Source organism: Ranitomeya variabilis, chromosome 1 (assembly GCF_051348905.1).
Source record: "Ranitomeya variabilis isolate aRanVar5 chromosome 1, aRanVar5.hap1, whole genome shotgun sequence".
Lineage (NCBI taxonomy): Eukaryota > Metazoa > Chordata > Amphibia > Anura > Dendrobatidae > Ranitomeya > Ranitomeya variabilis.
In genome coordinates this window covers 1,009,807,872-1,009,833,694 of record NC_135232.1, presented here as the reverse complement: position 1 = coordinate 1,009,833,694, position 25,823 = coordinate 1,009,807,872, and the positions used below count along the sequence as shown (strand labels likewise).

The following is a 25,823-nucleotide window of genomic DNA, read 5'->3' as shown; positions in this document are numbered from 1 at the left end:
TAGGTCCCCCCGCGTGGTTCTGGGATTTTTGCTCACCGTTCTTGTGATCATTCTGACCCCACGGGGTGGGATTTTGCGTGGAGCCCCAGATCGAGGGAGATTATCAGTGGTCCTGAATGTCTTCCATTTTCTAATTATTGCTCCCACTGTTGATTTCTTCACTCCAAGCTGGTTGGCTATTGCAGATTCAGTCTTCCCAGCCTGGTGCAGGGCTACAATGTTGTTTCTGGTGTCCTTTGACAGCTCTTTGGTCTTCACCATAGTGGAGTTTGGAGTCAGACTGTTTGAGGGTGTGCACAGGTGTCTTTTTATACTGATAACAAGTTTAAACAGGTGCCATTACTACAGGTAATGAGTGGAGGAAAGAGGAGACTCTTAAAGAAGAAGTTACAGGTCTGTGAGAGCCAGAAATCTTGATTGTTTGTTTCTGACCAAATACTTATTTTCCACCATAATATGCAAATAAAATGATAAAAAAACAGACAATGTGATTTTCTGGATTTTTTTTTCTCAGTTTGTCTCCCATAGTTGAGGTCTACCTATGATGTAAATTACAGACTCCTCTCATTTTTTTAAGTGGTGGAACTTGCACTATTGCTGAATGACTAAATACTTTTTTGCCCCACTGTATATGTTGTGAAATTCTTCTATTAGCTTAGTTTTTGCCTTTTAATAATTTCTATCTATTTGTTTTGTGGTTTTTGTGTGCAGAATAAATTTTTGTTAACACATTCTATTTTGCTAACAGCAGTCATTAACCCGGGCGAAGCCGGGTAGTACAGCTAGTGTCTTATAAATTTTCTTTAAAATTCAGGTCTCCTCTATTTTCAGCAGATATTTTATATCCTTCCCTAAAGCAACATTTTTTATAATCACTTTCTCCTCCATCCCAAGCATGATGTCTGGTAACTCCTTCAGAAATGTCATAGGTCGCCCTGCGGCTTTCTCAGTTGTGCAAAATTCTTTCAATTATTAATTATTGACTGGTGCTTATGCACAGAATATCACTAAGGTGTTAGTAGTGATCCTCTTGTGTTTTTTTTCTATCAAAAACTGTATATACTGTATGCAGTGGGGAAAATAAGTGTTTGATACACTGCAGATTTTGCAGATTTTCTCACCTACAAAAATGGAGAGGTTTGTGAAAGCAGGTACACATTAACTGTGAGAGACAGAATATAAAAAAAATCATGAAAGCACATTGTATGATTTTTGCATAATTCATTTGTATTTTATTGCATGAAATAAGTATTTGATACAACAGAAAAATGGAACAAATTATTTGGTACAAAAACCTTTGTTTGCCATTACAGAAGACATAAGTTTCCTGTAGTTCTTGATCAAGTTTGCACACACTGCAGCAGGAGTTTTGGCCCACTCCTCCATACAGATCTTCTCCAGATTTTTCGGGTTTCAGGACTATCACTGGGCAACATTGAGTTTCAGCACCATCCAAAGATTTTCTATTGGGTTCATGACTGGAGACAGGCTAGGCCACTCTAGGACCTTGAAATGTTTTTTACAGAGCCACTCCTTAATTGTCCTGGCTGTGTGTTTTGTGTCCTTGTCATGCTAGAAGACCCAGCCACGATCCTCCTTCAATGCTCTTACTGAGGGAAGGAGGTTGTTGGCCAAAATCTCACAATACATGACCCCTTCCATCATCCCTTCTATACAGTGCCATCGTCCTTTCCCCTTTTAGAAAAGCATCCCCAAGGTATGATGTTTCTTCCACCATGCTTCACAGTTGAAACGGTGTTCTTGGGGTTGTGTTCCTCCTTGTTCCTCCTCCAAGCATGGCAAGTTGAGTTGATACCAAAAAGATCTATTTTGGTCTCATGTGACCACATGACCTTCTCCCATGCCTCCTTTGGATCATCCAGATGTTCACTGGTGAACTTCAAACAGACCTGGACATGTGCTGGCATGAGCAGGAAGATCTTGCATGCCCTGCTGGATTTTATTCCAAGATGGCGAGGTGTGTTACTAATGGTAATGTTTAAGACTGCTGTCCCATCTCTCTTCAGGTCAATGACCAGGTCCTCCCATGTATTTCTAGGCTTATTTCTGACCTTTCTTAGAGTCATCCTTACCCCACGAGGGAGACGAGATCTTGTTTTGAGCCCCAGACCGATTGACAGATTGACAGATTGAAAGATGTGTTTCTTCCATTTTATAATAATTGCGCCAACAGTTGTTGCCGTCTCACCAAACTGCCGGCCTATTATCCTGTAGCCCATCCGAGCCTTGTGCAGGTCTACAATTTTGTCCCCGGTGTCCTTAGACAGCTCCTTGGTCTTGGCCATGGTGGAGAAGATGGAGTGTGATTAAGTATGCGGACAGGTGATGAGTTCAAATAGGTGCAGTTAATAAAGGTAATGAGTACAGACTGGGAGAGCTTCTAGAAAAACTAACAGGTCTCTGAGAGCCAGAATTTTTGCTGGTTAGTAGGTAATAAAATACTTATTTTGTGCAATAAATTGCTATTTAATAATTTCTAAATCATACAATGTGATTTGCTGTGTTTTTATTTTTAGATTCTGTCTCTCACAGTTGAAGTGTACCTATGATCACCAAAAATTACAGACCTCACCATTCTCCGTAGGTGGGAAAACTTGTCAAATCAGCGGTTTATCAAATACTTATTCTCCCCACTGTATGTGTATTTATATATATATATATATATATATATATATATATATATATATATATATATATATATATACTGCTCAAAAAAATAAAGGGAACACTAAGATACCACATCCTAGATATCACTGAATGAAATATTTCAGTGCAAATCTTTATTCATTACATAGTGGAATTCGTTGAGAACAATAAAACATAAAAATGATCAATGTAAATCAAAATGAATATCCCATGGAGGTCTGTATTTGGAATGATACTCAAAATCAAAGTGGAAAATCAAATTACAGGCTGATCCAACTTCAGTGGAAATGCCTCACGACAAGGAAATGATGTTCAGTCATGTGTGTGTTGCCTCCCTGTGCCTGCATGACCTCCCTACAACGCCTAGGCATGCTCCTGATGAGGCGGCGGATGGTCTCCTGAGGGATCTCCTCCCAGACCTGGACTAAAGCATCTGCCAACCTCTGGACAGTCTGTGGTGCAACGTGACGTTGGTGGATGGTGCGAGACATGATGTCCCAGATGTGTTCAATCGGATTCAGGTCTGGGGAATGGGCTGGCCCGTCCATAGCTTCAATGCCTTCATCTTGCAGCAACTGCTGACACACTCCAGCCACATGAGGTCTGGCATTGTCTTGCATTAGGAGGAACCCAGGGCCAACTACACCATCATATAGTCTCACAAGGGGTCTGAGGATCTCATCTCCGTAACTAATGGCAGTCAGGTTACCTCTGGAGAGCACATGGAGGGCTGTGTAGCCCTCCAAAGAAATACCACCCCACACCATTACTGACCCACTGCCAAACCGGTCATGCTGAAGGATGTTGCAGGCAGCAGATCGCTCTCCACAGCATCTCCAGACTCTGTCACATCTGTCACACGTGCTCAGTGTGAACCTGCTTTCATCTGTGAAGAGCACAGGATACCAGTGGCGAATTTGCCAATCCTGGTGTTCTGAGGCAAATGCCAAGCGTCCTGCATGGTGTTGGGCTGTAAGCACAACCCCCATCTGTTGACATCGGGCTCTCAGAGCATCCTCATGGAGTCGGTTTCTAACCGTTTGTGCAGACACATGCACATTTGTGGCCTGCTGGAGGTCATTTTGCAGGGCTCTGGCAGTTCCTCCTTGCGCAAAGGCTGAGGTAGCGGTCCTGCTGCTGGGTTGTTGCCCTCTTTCGGCCCCCTCCACATCTCTTGGTGTACTGGCCTGTCTCCTGGTAGCGCCTCCCGCCTCTGGACACTACGCTGACAGACACAGCAAACCTTGCCACAGCTTGCATTGATGTGCCATCCTGGATGAGCTGCACTACCTGAGCCACTTGTGTGGGTGGTAGAGTCCTTCTCATTCTACCATGAGTGTGAAAGCACAACCAACATTCAAAAGAGACCAAAACATCAGCCAGAAAGCATTGGTACTGAGATGTGGTCTGTGGTCCCCACCTGCAGAACCACTCCTTTAGTGAGTGAGTCTTGATAATTGCCAATAATTTTTATCTGTTGTCTATTCCATTTGCACAACAGCATGTGAAATTGATTGTCAAACAGTGTTGCTTCCTAAGTGGACAGTTTGATTTCACAGAAGTTTGAATTACTTGGAGTTATATTCTGTTGTTTAAGTGATCCCTTTATTTTTTTGAGCAGTGTGTGTATATATATATATATATATATATATATATATATATATATATATATATATATATATATATAGTGTGTACATAAAAAGCTGGACTTAGTTTCATTAACTTGCTGGCATTCACATGGCTGACCCTGTTATGAGATAACTGCAGATGGTTTGAGAGCTGAGGATTGCAACCACCATAACGTGTCTTTTTTACAGTTTTGTGCATAATTATTGGAAAGCATGTATGAACATCTGCCCCTGATTTGAGAGTTCTCATGCAGCCTATCAAAGGCAAAGAGGCAGGTTAACAGGATCACCCATCAAACGATTCGGTGCTGAATTCTAGAGACAGATGTATAGGCAGGCCCATGTTTGCCTTTTTGGAAAAATTAGAGGTACATTTGTATATATTTGCAGCTAAGACATCCAGAGTCAGAGAAGCTCCAGTCAACTCTCTACTCAAACTCGCAACAGTGTGCTGACATTTCTGCAGCACAATGAGGTCACCGCATCATGCTGCAGCGCGCTACAGAGCAGGCGAAGACACCGGAGCCAGGAGCATGATAGTGCTCATAGAACTGAAGATAAAGAGGGCACTTTTACTGGAGACTGGGGTTAGAGAGCTTATAGAGTTGAGGGATAGTGTGAGGGACAGGTATGGAGAGAGGACAACATGGATGAAATGGTGAAATGGTGTCTCAGTGTGAAGAGAAACAGTATGAGGGCTCAGTATGGAGACGAAGTATGAAGGGGCAGTATGGAATGCACAGTATGGACAATAAGGCTGCATGGGGGGCTCACTATTGGAGACTGGGGCAGCAGAGATGCTCACTATGGAGAATAGGACAGCATGAGTGGTTCAGTATGGAGTGTGGGGAAGCATGGTCTGCTCAGTATTAAAAGTGGGGAACTATGGAGCACAGTGTGAAGAGGGGGCTTAGTATGAAGTGGACAGAACATGGGAGGCACAATGGAGAGGGGGTTCAGTACGGAGACGGGGCAGTGCGAGATGGACATTGTGAAGAGAAGAATCAGTATGTAGTGGTTAGGGGAAGCATGAGGTGGACAGTGTGATGAGTGGGCATCATGGGGTGGGGACAGTGTGGAGATCATAGTTATAAGTGAGGAAGGTGACATAGGTATAATTCCTAAGACAGGACAATGTGGCAGTTATAGTTTACAAAGTTGAACAGTGTGATGATCATAGTGTACTAGGGTAATGGTGTAGTTGTGAAAGTACATGCTATATGAAACCGATCAGTTATGTAATAGCCTGTTCAAACATGTACACATAACCATTGTTAACAAGATCGTCCTATGCAGATAAAATTACGTTGTTCTCAGCAGCACATGTTTACACAGGGCGATCTGCTGCCAAGAACGATATTTAAGCAAGCAGAAAAATATTTTCACCCAAAGAACAAAGGATTTGCTTGTGCATCATCTGATTGACAGCCTCTTTAGATAAGCTGATTCTCGGTTCTTGATTTATCAATCTGCATAAATGGACATGTGAGAGTAACTAATCTTTTGGGAGTTTTGTAGAATGTTTTAGGTCTTTTAATTCTGAGCAGATCAGTGTGGAACAAAGTACCAAGACCACAGCGGTCAATCAAAAGGCATCTTGGAAGTAGGTATTTCGGGAGACTGGAGCGCACACACGCAGTGCAGAGAAAATGCAATAAAAAGTCATAGGACCTAAAACGTTTAACATATCTCCCAAAAGTTGTTTCACGTTACAAGTTTAATTGTACTAGTGCATGTGTCTAATCAGTACTCTGCTTCCTGTATGGTCTGCAGTCAGACGATGGCTGGTAAGGACAAATCCCAACATTCCCTTACCATTGTTAAAGGGAACCTGTCAGCAGGATTGTGCACAGTAAACTACACATAGTGTCATGTTGGCGCTGTTATACTGATTACAATGATACCTTAGATGATGAAATCCATCTTGTGGTTGCTTAATCTTTATTTTCAGTTTTGAGTTAATGCTTCGGGGCAGCCTGTGGGGGGTCTTCATGTGCTGCTCTGCTTAGTTATTCATGTGTATGGCTTCTGTCAGTCCCTCAGTGACCAGCCCCCTAGTTTACATAAGGAATATTCTATATAGCTTGGAAAAAAGAAGTATCCCCTTCTACAGGCAGGCACCGGCGGTCTAAGCTTGCCGATCGGTTGGTGCCGTTAGTCTATAAGAACTTTAGTCCACCCAACCACGACATGGACATGCATTACGATAGGCTGCCATCGGGGAAAGCAAAGGGCTCATCTGCTATCAAATCAAAGTATAGCTAATGACAGGATCATTTTTTTTGTGGGGGGGGGGGGAACGGGACAAAATATATTTTTCAATATTGTGTATTAAAAGATTAAGAATAGGTGACGTGATTGATTATCTCTGTATGTTCTAAAGATTAGACTTGTAAGTTTTTCTTTTTGCAATAATGCAATAGCCTTGGATCAGGGAACCCATTCCTGTTATTATTTTAATAGATTTGTTACATTTTTTATTATGCTTACAGTAATAAATTTTACTGACATTTTTACAAAAAAGGCATTGAAATATCTGCTAAAAAATAAGTCACATATGAGTAATGCTAACAAGGAACCTGAAATCAGATTTGGGCTTGTGGTTCGAGCAGCGTTAATGTGACATCGGCCGTATGTTTGCAGCCAGATATGTCTTTCACTGAAATGTTGTTGTGTTTCAGACAAAACGTACTTTGAAAAACAGGTTGAGGACTATGTGTCTTGGAGGACTGGTCAGAAGCAGGTTCCCAGGTGGCCTCTTCCTGCCCCAATCTCTGGGACTGACCTGTCTCTCCCTTTATCAGCATATGAAGAGACTGGTCAGTCAACTGGAGGAAGGCGAGGGAAGGCTACTTTCACACGTCAGATTTTTTGCAACAGGCACAATCCGGCAAATGTTGGAAAAACTGGATCCGGCTAGCCTATCTAGATTATTGGATAAAAAAAAAAAAATTTGGAGCATGCTCAGTTTAAAAGAACGGAATTTGGCGCTGGAATCCATCATTTTCCGGATCCGGCACCTTCCGACTCCCATAGACTTCCATTCTAGGAAACAGCCGGAAGCACCAGATTTGATTTGCCAGATCTGGCGAAAACCGGACGAAACGCAATGTCATCCGGTGCAATCCGGCACTAATACAAGTCTATGGGGAAAAAATGGATCCAGTGACAACATTCGCCGGTTCTGGTTTTTTGAAAATTAGCCAGATTGAGCCTGACAGCAAAAACCTGATGTGTGAAAGTAGCCTAAAGCTGCCTGGGAGACTGCCTCGGACTAGTCATACTAGTCAACCAAGGCTGGTTTTCAAAGGGCGTTTTCTGTGAAACTCCTCAGCATTTCAGAGTGAAACATACCTGGCTGATATTGTGCACCAGTGCCCGACTCATGCTGCCTTTGGTTTAGGAAGCATGAATCTGCTGACCAGTTCCATTTAAAGCCAAGTGTCTGTTCCAGAGATAACTGATGAAATGTTCTTCACTGAGGGCGAATAAAAAAAAGGTCAATTAGCTTTGTAGATGCATTTTTATCACATTGTAGGACTTTGTTAAAAGTTGTAATCGGGCTCATTTACACTGATCCTTAAATGTTAACCACTGTGAACCTGTGATTCCCCATAATAAAAACACACCAAAGTCCATTGAGGTGAATCTTTTTTACACTGTGTTGTAGAAATAGCGGGACAATGGCTTAAAACCTACAAAAATTCCTGAACTCTACGTGACTTATGGATCCTAAATGCCATTTTTTAGATCTAAAGGTATTATTCTAGCTGCCTCTAGCCACCACTGGGGGGAGCCATCAGCATACTGTTCATACTGAATGTTGTAAGTTCCTGAGCTCCCTCTAGTGGTGGATTCAGACAACAATGGGTTTATCAATCGCATAACAAATGTAGATTCCGAGCTGCTATAAAGGTATGTTAAGAAATTTATAAGCTTGTAACTTTGTAACTAAACATATGATAAATTATCATATCACATTTAGGCTGCATTTACCAGTTTTATCAGATTTTGACATGTTTCTCTTTCTACAGAAATGAATCAATAAATAAAACCAAAGGAGAGCTCACAGTAGTAGTAGGGAGATAATACAAGATGGATATTGGATATATTTCTGAATATTATAAGCTACTGATAAGCTGGACGAGTATAAAAAAGGTGGACAGTCGGAAAATTCTCAATTAAAAACCAAAAATGCACCACAGAACCGACCATATGTCCAATATAAAATAGTTTTTATTAATATAAAATTCTAGTAAGAAGAGACAATTTATAAGGGAAAACCAATGCAGGTACAGATTGTAGGCCACAGTGCCTTAATCTACATGGTATAGGAATATTATATACCGTATATACTCGAGTATAAGCCAACCCGAGTATAAGCCGACCGCCTAATTTTGCCACAAAAAAACTGGGAAAACTTATTGACTCGAGTATAAGCCTAGGTTGGGAAATGCAGCAGCTACTGGTAAATGTCAAAAATAAAAATAGGTACCAATAAAAATAAAATTAATTGAGACATCAGTAGGTTAAGTGTTTTTGAATATCCATATTGAATCAGTAGCCCCATATAATGCTCCATACAGTTCATGATGGCCCCATAAGATGCTCCATATTAAAATATACCTCATATAATGCTGCACAAAGGTCAATAATGGCCCCATAAGATGCTCCATAGAAACATTTGCCCCATACAATGCTGCATAAAGGTTGATAGCCCCATAAGATGCTCCATACATTGTGGCCCCATGAGATGCTCTATACATTATGGCACCATAAGATGCTCCACACATTATGGCCCCATAAGATGCTCCACACATTATGGCCCCATAAGATGCTCCACACATTATGGCCCCATAAGATGCTCCACACATTATGGCCCCATAAGATGCTCCACACATTGTGGCTCCATGAGATGCTCCACACATTATGGCCCCATGAGATGCTCCATACATTGTGGCCCCATACGATGCTCCATACATTGTGGCCCCATAAGATGCTCCATACATTGTGGCCCCATAAGATGCTCCATACATTGTGGCCCCATGAGATGCTCCATACATTGTGGCCCCATACGATGCTCCATACATTGTGGCCCCATAAGATGCTCCACACATTATGGCCCCATGAGATGATCCATACATTGTGGCCCCATACGATGCTCCATACATTGTGGCCCCATGAGATGATCCATACATTGTGGCCCCATAAGATGCTCCATACATTGTGGCCCCATGAGATGCTCCATACATTGTGACCCCATGAGATGCTCCATACATTGTGACCCCATGAGATGCTCCATACATTGTGGCCCCATGAGATGCTCCACATATTATGGCCCCATAAGATGCTCCATACATTGTGGCCCCATAAGATGCTCCATACATTGTGGCCCCATGAGATGCTCCACACATTGTGGCCCCATACGATGCTCCACACATTTGCCCCATATGCTGTTGCTGCGATTAAAATAAAAAAAATCACATACTCACCTCTCTTCGCTCAGGCGATAGTCACCTTCCTCGTTCCATCGCTGCGTGCTGCTCTGTCTTCCATCCTCTGCACTAACTGTTCAGGCAGAGGGCGGCGCGCACACTAATCGCGTCATCGCGCCCTCTGACCTGAACAGTCACAGCCAGAGGATGGAAGACAGAGCAGCGCTCAGCGATGGAATGAGGAAGGTGACTATCACGCAATGCTCACATCCCCCGATATACTCACCTGCTCCCGGGGCGGTCCCTGGCAGCGTCTCACTGTCAGATGGTGTCCGGGAGCCGGCGGCATCTTCCTGTGTTCAGCGGTCACGTACCGCTCATTACAGTAATGAATATGCGTGCATATTCATTACTGTAATGAGCGGTACCACGTGACCGCTGAACACAGGAAGAGCTGCCCGGAGACCATGGGACATGCAGGGACCGCGCCAGGAGCAGGTGAGTATGTGACAGCGCCGCTCCCCCTCGTCCGCCGACCCCACGCCGACACTGACTCGAGTATAAGCCGAGAGGGTCACTTTCAGCCCAAAAAAGTGGGCTGAAAATCTCGGCTTATACTCAGGTATATACGGTACATAGAGAAGCAAGGACGTATATCCAGGAGACGATGTGTTAAGGATATAGCTATGTAAACCACAAAAATATGACATCATACAAATTATAAAGAGATCACAACCCAGTTATGTGAGCGGACAAGAGAAAAATCTCAAAAAATGTGTATAACTAATAAGTATTCATATGTGATTATAAAAAATTGTTACTCTATAAGTCAAAGTGAGTACCAAACTAAAATAATAATCGAAACAACAGCAAAAATGTATACAATGTGAGGCAACCATGTGTCTACCAACATTATAAAACAACCATCAATAAAAAACCTGTAAACAATGAGTGAATTCTATGTTTACAGGGTAACACAAAGTATTATAGGTGTTAAGTGAAAAGAAAGTAAATAGTAAGAGTAAAGGAGGAAGGATTGGATGTAAATGTGAATAGTCACTCACAATGAGTCTGTGGATCTCTGGCTCCTGGATGGCCTCCAGATACTGTGGCTTACAATCTGTATCTGTATTGGTTTTCCCCTATATATTGTCTCTTCTTACTAGAATTTTATATTAATAAAAATTGTTTTATATTGGACATATGGTCGGTTCTGTGGTGCGTTTTTGATTTCTACAGAAATGGTAGAAAAATATTTACCTGCATTAAAAAAAAAAAAAAAAAAGTTGCGTAAACACAATAAAACAAGAAATGTATATACATGTATATTGTTACATAGTGCGATCAGACAAGTTGAATAAGTAGAAAAGCAAATATTTCCTGGTAACAATGGTTGTACCTGTTTTTATTGCTAATATTCATTATTCTGCAGACAGAATCAATAGTGCACATTACATCAATCACATTATAGTAATATATCACCGCTCGCTCATTTCCGCCGAGGGATTGTAGAAGTGAATTTGTGTTATATTTTATGTATGTTACTCATTGAACGACACACGTGTATTGATCGGATAAACACCGCAGGGAACTTTTTGAAAACTCTTTATGTATAATGTCTATTGCCAAAGGCAACACATTGTGTAAAAGCGTCCAGTATTCACTGCATCTTTAATGAAGGATTTCACTCGTCAATTTCAGTTCTCCAGTAGAATAATTTACAACAATTTGTTAACATTTAGTATTTTAGATTTCTGCTGTGGTTTGTCTAAAACGTCACCAAATACTTGTCAAAAAAATTGTATATTTTATTTTATTCTACTAAAAAACAGCCATTATCAATCTCCCTCGGCATAAAACTACCGTAAGCACAGAACGTGATTCCGAACTTTTGTGTTTCAAAGTACCACTTAGTTCTATTTTTTTTTATTTCAGCACTGAATTGATGCCACTAACATCAATTCCCTGCCCCTATTATTATACCTACCAGCTGCTGTCTTCAGCTCTTCCTGGTGCCATTCCAATCCCGCGCCACCATCTTGCGACCGTGACTGCTGACAGGCCAGAAGTCAGACTTACTTGGAGAGCTGTTGTGATGGTTACTTCTATGAAGGCCTTGTTTTGGCTCTCAGACTTACACTGACTTGTGAAAAGGCCCCCATACACATTAGATTAGCATTGGCCAAACCCACCAATATCAATGGGTTTGGCTTACAATCTAATGTATATGTTGGACCTCGACGCTCCCCTGACAGATAATGTCGGAAGGAGATAAAGATTCGGCTTGTCCGGTTTGGCGACTTTCTCATAGAGAACACAGGTGCCTTCATTAGAGCAAGATCTCCCGTGTTACCCATACAAATTTATGGGTCATTGAATGTTGTAATTCATGTGCAATCCATGTGTTGCTCATTTTTAACATTGTGAAGCATAGAAGAAGCTTTGGAATTTTTTTTGCACACGAGAAACTAACTTATGAGACATTATGGAAAAAACTGGCACACTAACCAAACACTGGTGATATCCCACTGATTCTGAGAATGTTTTTTCATGACATATTGTACTTCATGTTAGTGGTAACATTTCTTAGATATAACTTGCATTTATTTATGAAATAAACAGAAATTTGGCGATAATTTTGAAAATGTAGCAATTGTCAAACTTTTAATTTTTTACACTTAAATCAGAGAGTGGTGTCACATAAAATAGTTAATAAATAACATTTCCCACATGTCAACTTTACATCAGCACAATTTTTTTGTTAGGACGTTATAAGGGTTAAAAGTTGACCGATGATTTCTCATTTTTCCAACAAAATTTCTGAAACCTTTTTTTAGGGACCACCTTACATTTGAAGTGAGTTTGGGGAGGTTAATATAACAGAAAATACCCAAAAGTTACACAATTCTAAAAACTGAACCCCTCAAGGTGCTTAAAAACACATTCAAGAAGTTTATTAACCCTTCAGGTACTTCACGAGAACTAAAGCAGGAAGGGAAAAAAACATTTAATTTTTTTTCACCAAAAAATTACTTTGGAACCAAATTTTTTTTATCTTCGCAAGGGTATCAGGAGAAAATGGACCACAAAATTTGTTGTGCAATTTCTTCTTAGTACATCAATACCCATATGTGGGGGAAAGCCACTATTTGGGCACCTTTTGACTTTTTGAACACAAAATTGGCTGGAATCAATGGCGGCGCCATGTTGCGTTTGGAGACCCCCTGATATACCTAAACAGTGGAACCCCCCAATTCTAACTCCAACCCTAAACCCAACACACCATTAACCCTAATCCTAACCATAACCCTAACCCCAACACACCCCCAACCCTAATCCCAACCCTAACCACAACCTTAACCCTAGCCCAACCCTAACTTTAGCCCAGCCTTAATTTTAGCACAACACTTAATTTAGACCAACCCTGACCCTAGCCCCAACCCTAACCGTAGCCCAACCCTAACCCTAACTTTAGCCCAACCCTAACTTTAGCCCAACCCTTACCCTAATGGAAAAATAGAAGTAAATAAATTTTTTATTGTATTATTTTTACCTAACTAAGGGGGGTGATAAAGGGTATTTGATTTACTGTTTTTTATATTTTGATCACTGTGATAGGGTTTATCACAGTGATCACAATGGTCCAGTAGGAAAAATTTCCTATTGTTGCCAGGTGCTGGCGGACAGATCTTGGCAGGCGCACTGTGTATGCGCCCACCATTTTCTTCTTGGAGGAAGATGCCGCCGGCTGGTGTACTTCACGGGGAAATGCAGGGACTTTGATAGGGGGGGTTGGGGGACCCCATTTCTCTCTCCTCTGTGCGATCTCATCAGAGGAAAGTGAAATTAAATGGGATATCATACATTTTTTTTGGCTGTCGCTGTTATTCCATTAATAACGGCGATCGCACACACTGGGGTTGGTAAAAACCAACCTGAATCATGTTCTCTGGGGTCTCAGCTACCACTGGTAGCCAAGACCCTTAAGAATTTCTGACACTGGGGGGCGCTCTACTCTTATTTCTCAGTGCCGTTATAAACCCTTAACTGCCACTGTTAAAAGACGTATCGGTGGTCGTAAAGGGGTTAAAGTAAATGTAAAAGCACTGTTGCATATTAGGCACCACACAATAGCCTGAAAACAAAAACCGAACCCAAATCAACAATACAACAGAGTTGTACTCCAGCGGGGATTTTTTTCAGCACGGGAGTAGCTTTTTAAATCTAAGCCCACTATACTCACCCTCTGGCGTTTTCATAGTTTTTTCTGTACCGCTCTGGTCTCCCCTGCGCCATCTTGTGACAGTAGCTTATGACTGATCCGAAGTCAGAAGCTACATTACACTTTCTCAATACAAGTCTATGAGAGTCATAATGAGGCTCTCCTAGACTTGTATTGAAAAGTGACCTCCAAGCAGCTCCATGAAACACTGGAGCAGCCGGCAAGTCACTTTTCACCAGAGACCAATTGGAGCCGCACTAGAAATAGATGAAGGTGGTGGCAGATGAGTTTCAGACAGGGGGCAGGGGACTTACATGTAAAGCACCACTCCAGCAGTGTAATAAGAAAAAATGCTGTTGTGGTGCTTTAAAGGGAATCTTTCATCAGGATTTTGCTTCCTTATCTGAATGTAAGATGCAAGAGGGCAGTAGCCGTGGACGAGCTGCTGCTCCATAACGCCCTGGCACTTTACAGGAAAATTGTGTCTCTGTCCAAATGTGCTGTCAACTTGAGGAGGCACCGCACATAAGTCGAGCAACACAGTTTGTTTCAACAAACAGAAGCTTACTGGACAGTTCAAGTTCATCAGATTGTAAGACGCAGTACCAGGCACAACAATTCTTATTTCTTGTTTGCTTCAGCTTTTCTATCAATTCTCCCTGGACTGTCTCTATGTTTACTGGCTCTCTCAGCCCCAGGAATTTCCTCTCCAGTCCTGCGGTACACCAGTGATGTTACCTTCCCTTCACATGGTTTCACACTCATCTTACTCTGTATGCCAGAGTATAAGGACCTCTTCACAGTCCCTGTTTCGAGCCTTGAGCTCCGGACGTTACAGGAATTTCCGCAAAAGCATTCAGTAAGGCTTCCCACTGCTCCGAATTATTGCAAATTAAACTTAACCTTGGTTAACAAACTTCACTGTCTTACTGACTATCAGGAAGCAGTCTCTTTTTGCTGGGACTTGTCCAACCCACAAAGGGCTAGTCCCGAACTTTAACTATGTGTGTCCCTGCATCCGTAGCTGAGAGATCTCCTTTAAAAACGTTATGCAGTACATTGTCATCAGTTATACATATTACATCTATAATGCTTGCCAAAGTCTGTCTTACTCTTTGGTCACTACTTTATGTCATAAAACCTATCCCATGTCTTACTCTATACTTTATACATTACCATCATAGTCTATCACAATACACACTAAGAAACGCAGGACATAGTTCACACTTCACATGTTATGACATATGTATAAAAACACACAACATTATTCACACGATTGGTGTCTTCAGAGGTAAGGATGTTGACCGCATAGTCCACCACTCTTACATGAGAACAACATAATGTAGGAAAAGAGACCCTTAGGGTATGTGTCCACGTTCAGGATTGCATCAGGATTTGGTCAGGATTTTCCATCAGTATTTGTAAGCCAAAACCAGGAGTGGAACACTTAGAGGAAAAGTATAATAGAAACACGTCACCACTTCTGCATTTATCACCCACTCCTGGTTTTGGCTTACAAATACTGATGTAAAATCATGACCAAATCCTGATGCACTCCTGAGCGTGGATACCCTTAGGGTATGTGTCCACGTTCAGGTTTGCTTCAGGCTTTGGTCAGGATTTTATGCAGGTAAAATCCTGACCAAAAATGCACCTGAGGTCACTGGCAGGTCACCTGCGGTGTTCCTGCGTGTTTTGCTCATTGTAGCAACATGCTGCGTTCTGAAAAAAATGCACTGCATGTGCGTTTTTGCGGGAAAAACGCATGCATTTTTAATGCACAGTGGAGACGGGATTTCATTAAATCCCCTCCACTATGCTGTAAGATCTGGACGCTGCGTTTTTTACGCTACGGCTCTACGCTGCATCAAAAACGCAGCGTTTCCTGAACGTGGACACATACCCTTAGTCTTATCACTTAGTTTGATGGGTGCAGCAGTTGCGACACAGTATTTAGATGTAGCAGAGCTCTGAAAGCTAACCCCTCCCACACCATAGCTTTCTATATACATTGTTTTTTGACAGTGAGCTGCTTATCAGATGAGGAGGCTTGATTGGTCTAGCAGTGGCATGAGACCTAGTCACAGCAGTGATAATGTCCTGGCGATAAAACCTTCAGTGTAGTAAACAACAGAACCTGATAAGTGACACACTGCTGAATTCAATGTGTTAACCCCTACAAACCTGCTGGCAGATTCCCTTTAATCACACAGTGGGTTTGAATTTTCATAAAATCACATCCTTCTTGCTTAAACTGATGAACACAGCTGATTTTCTGCAAAAAAAATAAAAATGGCAGCAATGGTGCATTGTGAGAACATGGCCTGAGTTTCCTACTTTATAGTATGTACCGGAATTTGGGAATATTCGGAAACCTTGCTTGTTAATTACCAATGATCTAGGATTTATTTTTCTGATAGATGCTTATTCCTGTGTTCTGTGGAAATAAGATTCTGGGGATGCAAAAATTATTTGTTACCATGGTAACGCATATAATAACACTAACAGCTCAGTTACACCCACTGCTAACTGCTGCAGAACATCACATCTCCCAACATTCCTAGCAGAATATGTGATGCCAAAAGCTCACGGACTTGTGGTGGCTGCATGACTCCGTTACTGCTGCCCCAATGAGTGCGCCCAAGCACACATTCTGAAACAGTCCGTGATAAAGCATGTGACTCTAATTAACCTGCCCATTGCTGGCAGCCCCCAGTAATACGCTGCAAGGACAAGCATTGTTGCTTTACCAATAGTGTTTCCATGGCTGTGAGCTGCACATAAGGCAGATCACCAATACCAACCATAAAGGGATAAAGACGATCACTACAAAGGCTCCCTACACACTATTTTCCAGTGGATTTAAATGTATGTAAAGACCCATGAAAACCCCATGAATTTCAATTGCGTTGTACATTTGTAACTTGTCCTCACACAGAGCTTTGCTGCTTTTCATTGTTTTTTGTTGCAGTTTTTAGTAGGATTTTTTGTGAACACTGCAGTGAGATATTAAATTAAAGTCTATAGCACTTTAAAGGAAAAAAAAAAAGTTTGATATGTCTGCATAAATTTCAATTTTGTCCCTGGTATTTTTTTTCCTCCAAAGTACATGTTGTGAGTATGACATTTTTTATTGTTTCCCCCCCCCCTTAGACTTCGCTATAGGATGTAAAATTGGCTGTACAATTGTTTTAAAAATAAAATATTCAACCAAACACATTTGAAAGTTTTTTTTTTATACAAGCATTTTAAAAACTGTATGTTGAAGAGTGCCAGATGTGGACGAATGATCAGATTTTATCACTTAGGCTACTTTCACACCAGCGTCGTGCACTGCACGTCGCAATGCGATGTGCCGACGCAACGACGTTAGCGTTGAAAGCTCCGCACAACGGGGGCAGCGGATGCAGTTTTTCAAAGCATCCGCTGCCCCATTGTAAGGTCCGGGGAGGAGGGGGCGGAGTTCTGGAAATGGCGGACACGTCGCACAAAAAAACGTTACATGTTGCATTTTTTTGTGCCACGGTCCGCCAAAACACGACGCATCCGTCGCAATGCGTCGCTAATGCAAGTCAATGGAGAAAAAACGCATCCTGCAAGCACTTTTGCAGGATGCGTTTTTTCTCCAAAACGACGCATTGCGACGGAGGCCAAACAACGCTAGTGTGAAAGTAGCCTTAGGCCAGGGTCACACTTGTGAGTGTGATGTGAGAAACTCGCATCAATACCCGGCACTGCCGCCGGCACTCAGAATCAGAGCATGCGGCTGCATGTATGTCTATGCAGCTGAACGTTCCGGTCCTGAATGCCGGTGGCAGTGCCGGGTATTGATGCAAGAAACTCACGTGAGTTTCTCGCATTGCACTCGCAAGTGTGACCCCGGCCTTAAAGAAAATCTGTCACTTGCTGAATAAATGAGATGGATACCTTGTAAAAATTAATCAGCTGCCTTGATTGTCTCGCTATTTTCTGTTTCGTGCTGCGTCAATCCATTACAGAGATATTCACATTTGCTGTTTTTGGAGCAAAGTATGTGAAATCTCTTCTTGCAGAACAATTAGGTGTTTCTTCGGAGTCTTTGCTTGGGGACTGCATTTTCACTTTCCCCTATGAGACACTGCAAATCAGATTCTGCCAGGCTGTGCTGACAGTGCCTAGGAGGGGTGAAAGCGCAAAAGACTTTAAAACACCCAATTAGTCTAATATTAGAGATTTCACATACTGTGCTCAGAAAGCAACAAATCTCGATATATCTGCAAAGGATCAGTGAAGTACAAAATCAAAAAGAGCTTTAGTATCAGTGGAGCTAAGGCATTTTTACAAAGTATTTAACTCATTTTTTCAAGAAAGTGACAAGTCGAGTTTCAGGTGTGATACAAATTAGGCCAGGCCCAGAAACATACATACTTAGGGTCATCTCATATGGTAATTTAGCCCCGCGGTCACTTTCAGTTTTGCCCTGTACGCAGAGCTCCAAGCCACCAGCTATGCAGCCTGCTCTGTTCGTTTGCCAACTCTGGCCATATCTTCCTTGAGAATAAAAGTTTGTTCAACCCCATACACATCAGACAGTTGACCGATTCTGCTGAAATCAGAAAGTTACGGTAGGCGTACTTGTAATGGCTGACTTTAGGGCTGAGAGGAATTAGTAGACTCTCTAATACAGTAAAAGTCTAATAATATCATGTTATTATCTGGTCAAAATACAGAAGATGAAAGAATTGTGATGATATCAATTTGTGCCCACCCTGCACCATCTGGCAATATGTGAATGTTTTGTACTACACTGGGCGACACGGCTCTGCAGCTGCTGCCTTTGGCTTGGGATTGAGTTTTGGATAAATGTAGATTCTAGTAATATGAAATCATTTCCTAGGTGAGCGCATGCTGCGTATTGTTGATAACAGTTGATTGCAATAATGGAAGCAGTTACATTTGATGGATACTAAATGCACTTTCATATCGGGGTAATAGAAGCTGTTATCTGATGACTTTTCTTGGGTGTCATGCAATTTGTACTTATTATAATCTCTTTAAGTCTACAAAAGTGCAAGGAAGACCCCCTTCTAAGATTCCTTAGTTTCCTGAATACAACCAACAATTACTAGTAGAGCTGTTATGAACGTTTGCCAATTTTCCAAATACACAAGTTTAAGAAATGTTAAATCTTTTACCGTGTTTCATTTTACAGGAAATTGTTGATGTTATGATGATTATGTTATGATGTCCTTGATTATATGATAATTTACCTCATTAGTTGTCTCTTTAATTTGTGAAGATTTCATTAGTTACAGTGGTGCACACCTACCTCCAAATAGTTCCCTGCTCAATTGTAGGACACTTAAGCCCCATCCCAACCACTAATGAAACATTCTTGGTGTGCCTACAATCATGCCAATATGCATAAGACTCACCTACTATGTGACCCATTCCATTGAACAATCCTATCAAAAGGAAGAGTTTTGGGGTAGCGTGAATATAATAGTGAGAAAATAAAATGGGAGGCCCAACTGGGTGTCCCATGCTAGTTCCAAGTTTTACAACCTGGGACAGATGGACCTTAACCTTTTTTCCCCTTCCACACACTTCCCATGACATTTGTATAATAAGTGGCAGGCAAGCTAAAACAGGCAAGAATGAACACAATGTAGGAAACCTGTCCCAGACTACTTCATGGAGTAGCGACAACCACTTGTCAGTGTACAAAAACAAGTAGCGGAGACTTAACTAGTGACACATAACTTTTATCAGCTTTTAGGTGGCACTGACAGGCAGGTTGCTTCAGAATGGCTACCCTGCCATACAGCAGTCGAACTGAAACATCAATTTATCAAGTATAACCTGCAGTGGTGCATTCAGCAGTGGTGGGTACTCGTGTCGCAGCTTGAATCAGCCTATCCAGTAATGCTTGCCCACATTATTTGACCAGTTGCATTTATCTTGCATGATCTGCAACCTTCCCCTTCCTTGGGATATACTGTAGGGTGAATCTATTCTTATAAAGAGTCCATCACTCTTAGGGCAGCCAATCGTTTTCAGGTCATAGAGTCATAACTGGACCTCCTCTTGGCCTGTGTATGTGTTGACATTTCATCTCAAAGGCAGGAGTCTCTACATTGTCCTCTGGCTCAAAAAATACTGTTAGGATGGTAAAATCCTGACCTTTAAAAAGGGCACCTACCAAACCAGCTGTTGGCAGTGGTGTCCTCAAGTTGCCCCTTCCCAAAATGAATAGCCAATGACTGAAGTCTCTATTACATTTTCGCCTGGTCCTGTTCATTCTTTAGCCAACTAGAAGGTTCTAGCTAGTACAGTCCTAGTTTATTTCAAGAAAGAAGTACCACTTTTCCAACGCCCTATAACAGTTGCATCCTTCTTGACTCAAGAATATAATAAGACAATATATACTGAGCAGTAAATATTCTCTAAATTCATACTAGACTTACTGTTGAGTTTGAGCCCCAGGTAATAAACATCTGCTGCAGTGGGTGAATTAATTTAAAGATGGAGCATGCCTCAGCTATTTAAAAGCTATTTATATGTATATATTCCTGAAATGCTCCTTTAACCACACTTAAGGCTTCCACACTGGCTATAAAAAAATCCAGTAAAATCAATGATTAAATAATGCTCCGGCAAGGTCTGTGTCACTAAATTAGCACCAATGCTCTAGTAAAAATGATTGAGATTATTAATATCCATGGGGTCTGCTGGTGTCCAGTTGGATCTATAGGGAGCCTTGATGTTTATGGGAACATATTGTGCCTATTAAAATTATTCACTCCTTGCCTATGGACTGAAGTGAATGTAACAGAATGTTATTTTGGACTCATGCCCATGCTAGATATGCAGTACCATGGAGGCATGGAGTGCTTCGTGAAGATCAGTAACTCTTACATTTTAAATCTTTGGGTCTGTAAATGGAAATAGAATGTGTGATATTGATTTCATCAGAATATGTCCTTAGAGAAAGCGATCTGTTTAAATCAAATTTTTATGTCAAGCATATTAAGAATTTCTAGTGATTTTTTTTTTAATCCTGAAATATGGCAGATTTTACTTTGATTACTGAGCCACATAATATACTGACACTTCCTACTCTGTACAGATGACTTTTCAGCCGTCATCTCATTATTAACACAGACAGTTTACCAATGATGGATCACATCTACATATAAATGTCGCAGGATTACATAATTCACAGTATATGATGCAGAGTGTCCAGCGCACATGGCCTTTGCACAGATTGCAGAACATGCCTAGAAAACTTCCAGTAGTTGATGCAAAAATGAACACACCCCACATCAAAACTACTGCAGTGATTCAATGGCCAAATATGTCTCCTGATCTGAATCTGCTTGAACACCTATGGGGAATTCTGAAGGGACAAGTTGAGCATCCAGGCTCTAAGGGTATGCACACACGATTCAGAGTTGCTGCAGCAGCCAGATGTTACAGCATAGTGGATGGGATTTCAAGAAATCCCATGTCCACTATGCATCCACAGACACCAGCAGCTCACCCATGGAGCCTGACATGCGGCGCGTCTCTCCAGATCGCAGCATATCTATTTCTCCTTCTGAGAGCAAGTCTCCGCAAGAGAAATTTCACCAATAGAATGTATTGGACACGGTGAATCCGCACGGTTCAGTGATCACATGCAGATTCACCAGCGTTCAGTAGATGGCAGTGCTTTGGATGCAGTGAACATGCCCTGCATCCAAAGCACTGCTACTCCTGGATCACGTGCACCTGGCCTAAGACAGATTCCATTCTTAAAGAAAGGAAAAATATGTTGCCAACTGTTGGCGCTGTCCTTAAAATTCATAGTGTTCATACAAAATGCTAGATGTAGTAGTTTAATCTTCATTTTAGCATCAGCCAATTTGACTAAGGGCGCAGTCAGGTGTCCGTATAACACAGACAGCAATCACAATGCTCGGACTGGCCGATGGCTATTCCAACACCAGCGTGACAGAATGTATTTCTGTGCAACTGTTATTCTCAGGTAGGGAGAGCCGACTGTCAGTCTGAGCGTTGCTATGCCATCATTGTCCATTTTATATGACCTTCTAACTGCACCCTAAGACTGAGGAATCTATAATGAATGTTAAAAAATGTTCTCTGAAACTCAGTCTTGTCAAAATCTTGGAAATTGTTCATGTGTTCAGTGAGATATTGATTATTATCTTAGATTTGAAATGGGGTGTACTCATTTATGCTAAGCACTGTATATAAATAATATATACCCAAAAATGTATATTATTTATTTTACTCACTTATTTAGCACCATTAATACCACAGCACTTTACAGACATCATCTCTTTCCCTACTGGGGCTCACATTCTAGATTCCCTATCAGTATGTCTTTGGAGTGTGGGAGGAAACTGGAGAACCCGGTGGAAACCCACGCAAACACGGGGAGAACATACAAACTCCTTGCAGATGTTGTCCTTGGTGGGATTTGAACCCACCACTGCTAACCACTGAGCCACGGTGCTGCCCTTATAAGATATGTAGATGTTATACCATTATATATACCCTATTAAACCATTTGCATGCACACACTGTACTGTGCTACATTTTTAGACAAAACTGAATGTGAATAAACAAAGAAGAAATCTAAATCAAGTAAATCAATCAATATTTGGTGTGACGCCATTTGCCTTCATACAGCATCAATTCTTCTAAGTACACTTGAATGCAGTTTTTAAAGGAACTATGTCGGGAAGTTATTCTAAACATCTTGGAAAGCTAACCACTGTGCACAAATCCTTCTGTCTCTTCGTATGATCCCACGCAGACTCGATGTTAAGATCAGGACTTTGTGAGGGTCTAATATTATACATTCTGACTCATCAGTCCAGTGCACTTGGTGCCATTTTTCTGCACTCTTGGTTCTCTGTTTTGGGGCATAGTTAGGTCACTTGGCCTTGTTTTAATGGAAAAAGTATGGGGTTTCTGGTCGCAGTTCTTTCATGAAGACATCTTCTGGCCAGATTTCTCTGTACAGTAGATGGGTGCAGCTGCGTCTCAATGGTTGCTGCTAGTTCTGTAGTTCTGAGCTGATGGCACTGCTGGACCACTTCCGATTTTGACAGGAAATAGGCGTGATGTGTCTTTCACCAAGTTTCCTTGTATATACAGAACTTTGAGGACCACAGATGCAGTGGTAATTGGAACCATACTCTACCTGTTTTTATTTCTGACTATATTTTTCCATACATGATTATGGGGAAGACATATTTTGTGAGCTGTAGTTAGCAGCATCTTGGACATAGGAATACCCCTTTAAGGGATTGAATTTCAAGACTTACAATTTCTAATAGCTAGCCTTAGAGTTCCAGTCCTCTTCCTCCCTGAAGAGGCTAGTTGCATAGGAAATTGTTAGAAATTCATATGGGGCACTCTGCGATGAAATATTGGAAAGAAAGAGGCCATTATTTTGCTTGTTCTGTCAGTGCCCACCCCAGAATATAGCGTACTATTTAATTTTATAGTGAACCTCTTTGGGGATAGAGAATTGTGAATGACAACTGAAAATAGGTTTAAGAAGACATAGGCCATAAAGAGGGGATCACCACGAGGCATGGACATTTAAATAAATATTTTATTGGATACAAAAGGAAACACAAAAAGCATTAGAGCAATTAAAATAGTCACACGTGTGACATACTAGGACATAACAAAAGCTCATAAATAAAGCCTTAAACCTTAAACCAGACTCCAAATGTGTGCAAATATATGTCAAGGCTAATAAACAGCATACCATCACTGATATACATGGCTAATCCCCCACACAATAGAAATCCCTGACGAAGCCACCGTGAGTGGCGACACGCGTCGGGTTCCTCCTGCTTTATCAGACTTCGTGTGTGTTGAATAGACTGGCGTCTTGGCTGCTCCATGATATTTTCTCTTGGGCACCCCCTTAGAATTATTTACTATGGACACCCCCTCAGCAATTGTTTAGACCTAACTACTTCTTTACTCTCCATATTACTCCTCACTTAATCTTCCTTTTCCATTGGGTCATAATATTGGGCCATCAAGGATTTCTTGCCTGGAGTTTGTATTTGGCAAGCTGTTTATTGTTTCCTTATGTAAGTTGGGTGGATCTGTTTCACTGAGGGTCATTATATGTGTGTCTTTAAGATTTCTATTGTGTGGGGGATTAGCCATGTATATCAGTGATGGCATGCTGTTTATTAGCCTTGACATATATTTGCAAACATTTGGAGTCTGGTTTAAGGTTTAAGGCTTTATTATGAGCTTTTGATATGTCATGGTTAGTGATGAGCGAGTGTACTCGTTGCTTGGGTTTTCCTGAGCACGCTGGGGTGACCTCCGAGTATTTGTTAGTGTTCGGAGATTTAGTTTTCATCACCTCACCTGAATGATTTACAGCTATTAGCCAGGCTAAGTACATGTGGGAATTCCCTAGCAACCAGGCAACCCCCACATGTACTCAGCCTGGATAGTAGCTGTAAATCATTCAGCTGAGGCGATGAAAACTTAATCTCCAAACACTAACAAATACTCGGAGGTCACCCGAGCGTGCTCGGGAAAACCCGAGCATCGAGTAAATTCGCTCATCACTAGTCCTGGTATGTCACATGTGTGACTATTTTAATGGTTTTAATGTTTTTTGTGTGTGCTTTTTTATCCAATAAAATATTTATTTAAATATCCATGCCTCGAGGTGATCCCCTCTTTATTGCCTGTATCTTTTTCTTGGATTAACAGTTGTTACTAGTATTATAGGCCGAGGTGGGATCCCATAAAGATTCTCCTGTCGTGCCCCCTCAACTTGTGTTACCTGAAAATAAGCTTATATACTGTATAAAGATTCAATAGACATTTTCCTTCTTTGTTCTTTACACTTGTGTATATGTACAGATGTATATTCTAATTAACGTCATTTTCACCTTGTATCTCTTTATCTGTTTTGTTTGAAGGTTGCTTCGAATGCTGCATAAAATGCCTAGGGGGTATTCCGTATGCATCATTGATCGCTACTATCTTGCTCTATGCCGGGGTTGCACTGTTCTGTGGTTGTGGTCACGAGGCTCTATCGGGCACTGTCAACATTCTGCAATCCTATTTTGAAATGGCAAGAAGTGCTGGGGACACACTTGACGTCTTTACCATGTGAGTCATATATTTTGATACTAACAAATGTATAAAGACTAAATAAATGCCTACACTGGATAAATAACAGATGAATGTTTTCTGAAGTTATGAGTGATTATACATATCTGTTTATTATGTTATTATTACCTTCCAGTGATTATATCGGTGCAACTAAATACCTATTATCTGTATCCATAGCATTATCTGGTATCTGCTCCCCTGCAGAATAAGCAGAAGATAGATGGTACATTAATATTGAGGATGAATGAGATTAAAGAAGTTGGTCACCACTTGGACAACCCTTTCTCATACCCCTCGCTTGCCCCGATAAAATGAGAAAGCTTATACTAACACTTCTGTGCCGGCGCCATCCCATCGGTGTAGGCACTAGCGTTCCCGGTCCTCTTGTGCGGTTACTAACGTCATGCCAGCGCCCCATCATTGCTGGGGTCACTGTCCTCACATTCAGACAAATCGAACATCAAGAGGAAGTCAGGGCTGCGGCTGCTCTCTCACTTCTTGATGTTCGATTTGTCCAAAGGTGGAGACAGTGACGGAGCTGATTGGGTGCCAGGCTCACGTGTTATAACAACCATATGAGAGCCGTGTGCAAATCAGTGCTGATACCTCTGGAATAGCGCTGACATAGGAGGGGAGTATAAGCTTTTTCATTGTATTGGCGCCAAACATTTAGATCAAGAAGTGGTTGTCCTAGTAGTGGACAAATCCTTTAAGATA

The 25,823-nt window shown here is 41.5% G+C and overlaps 1 protein-coding gene across 2 annotated transcripts in view; it reads left to right on the top strand.

Moving 5' to 3' along the window:
• GPM6A (glycoprotein M6A) overlaps window positions 1–25,823 on the top strand; it is a 448,503-nt gene that overhangs the window by 339,338 nt on the left and 83,342 nt on the right. For both annotated transcript variants that reach the window (XM_077279524.1, XM_077279523.1), the window contains exon 2: window positions 24,911–25,103. In XM_077279524.1, the coding sequence (XP_077135639.1) occupies window positions 24,911–25,103 (193 nt within the window). The remainder of the gene's footprint in view (window positions 1–24,910; window positions 25,104–25,823) is intronic.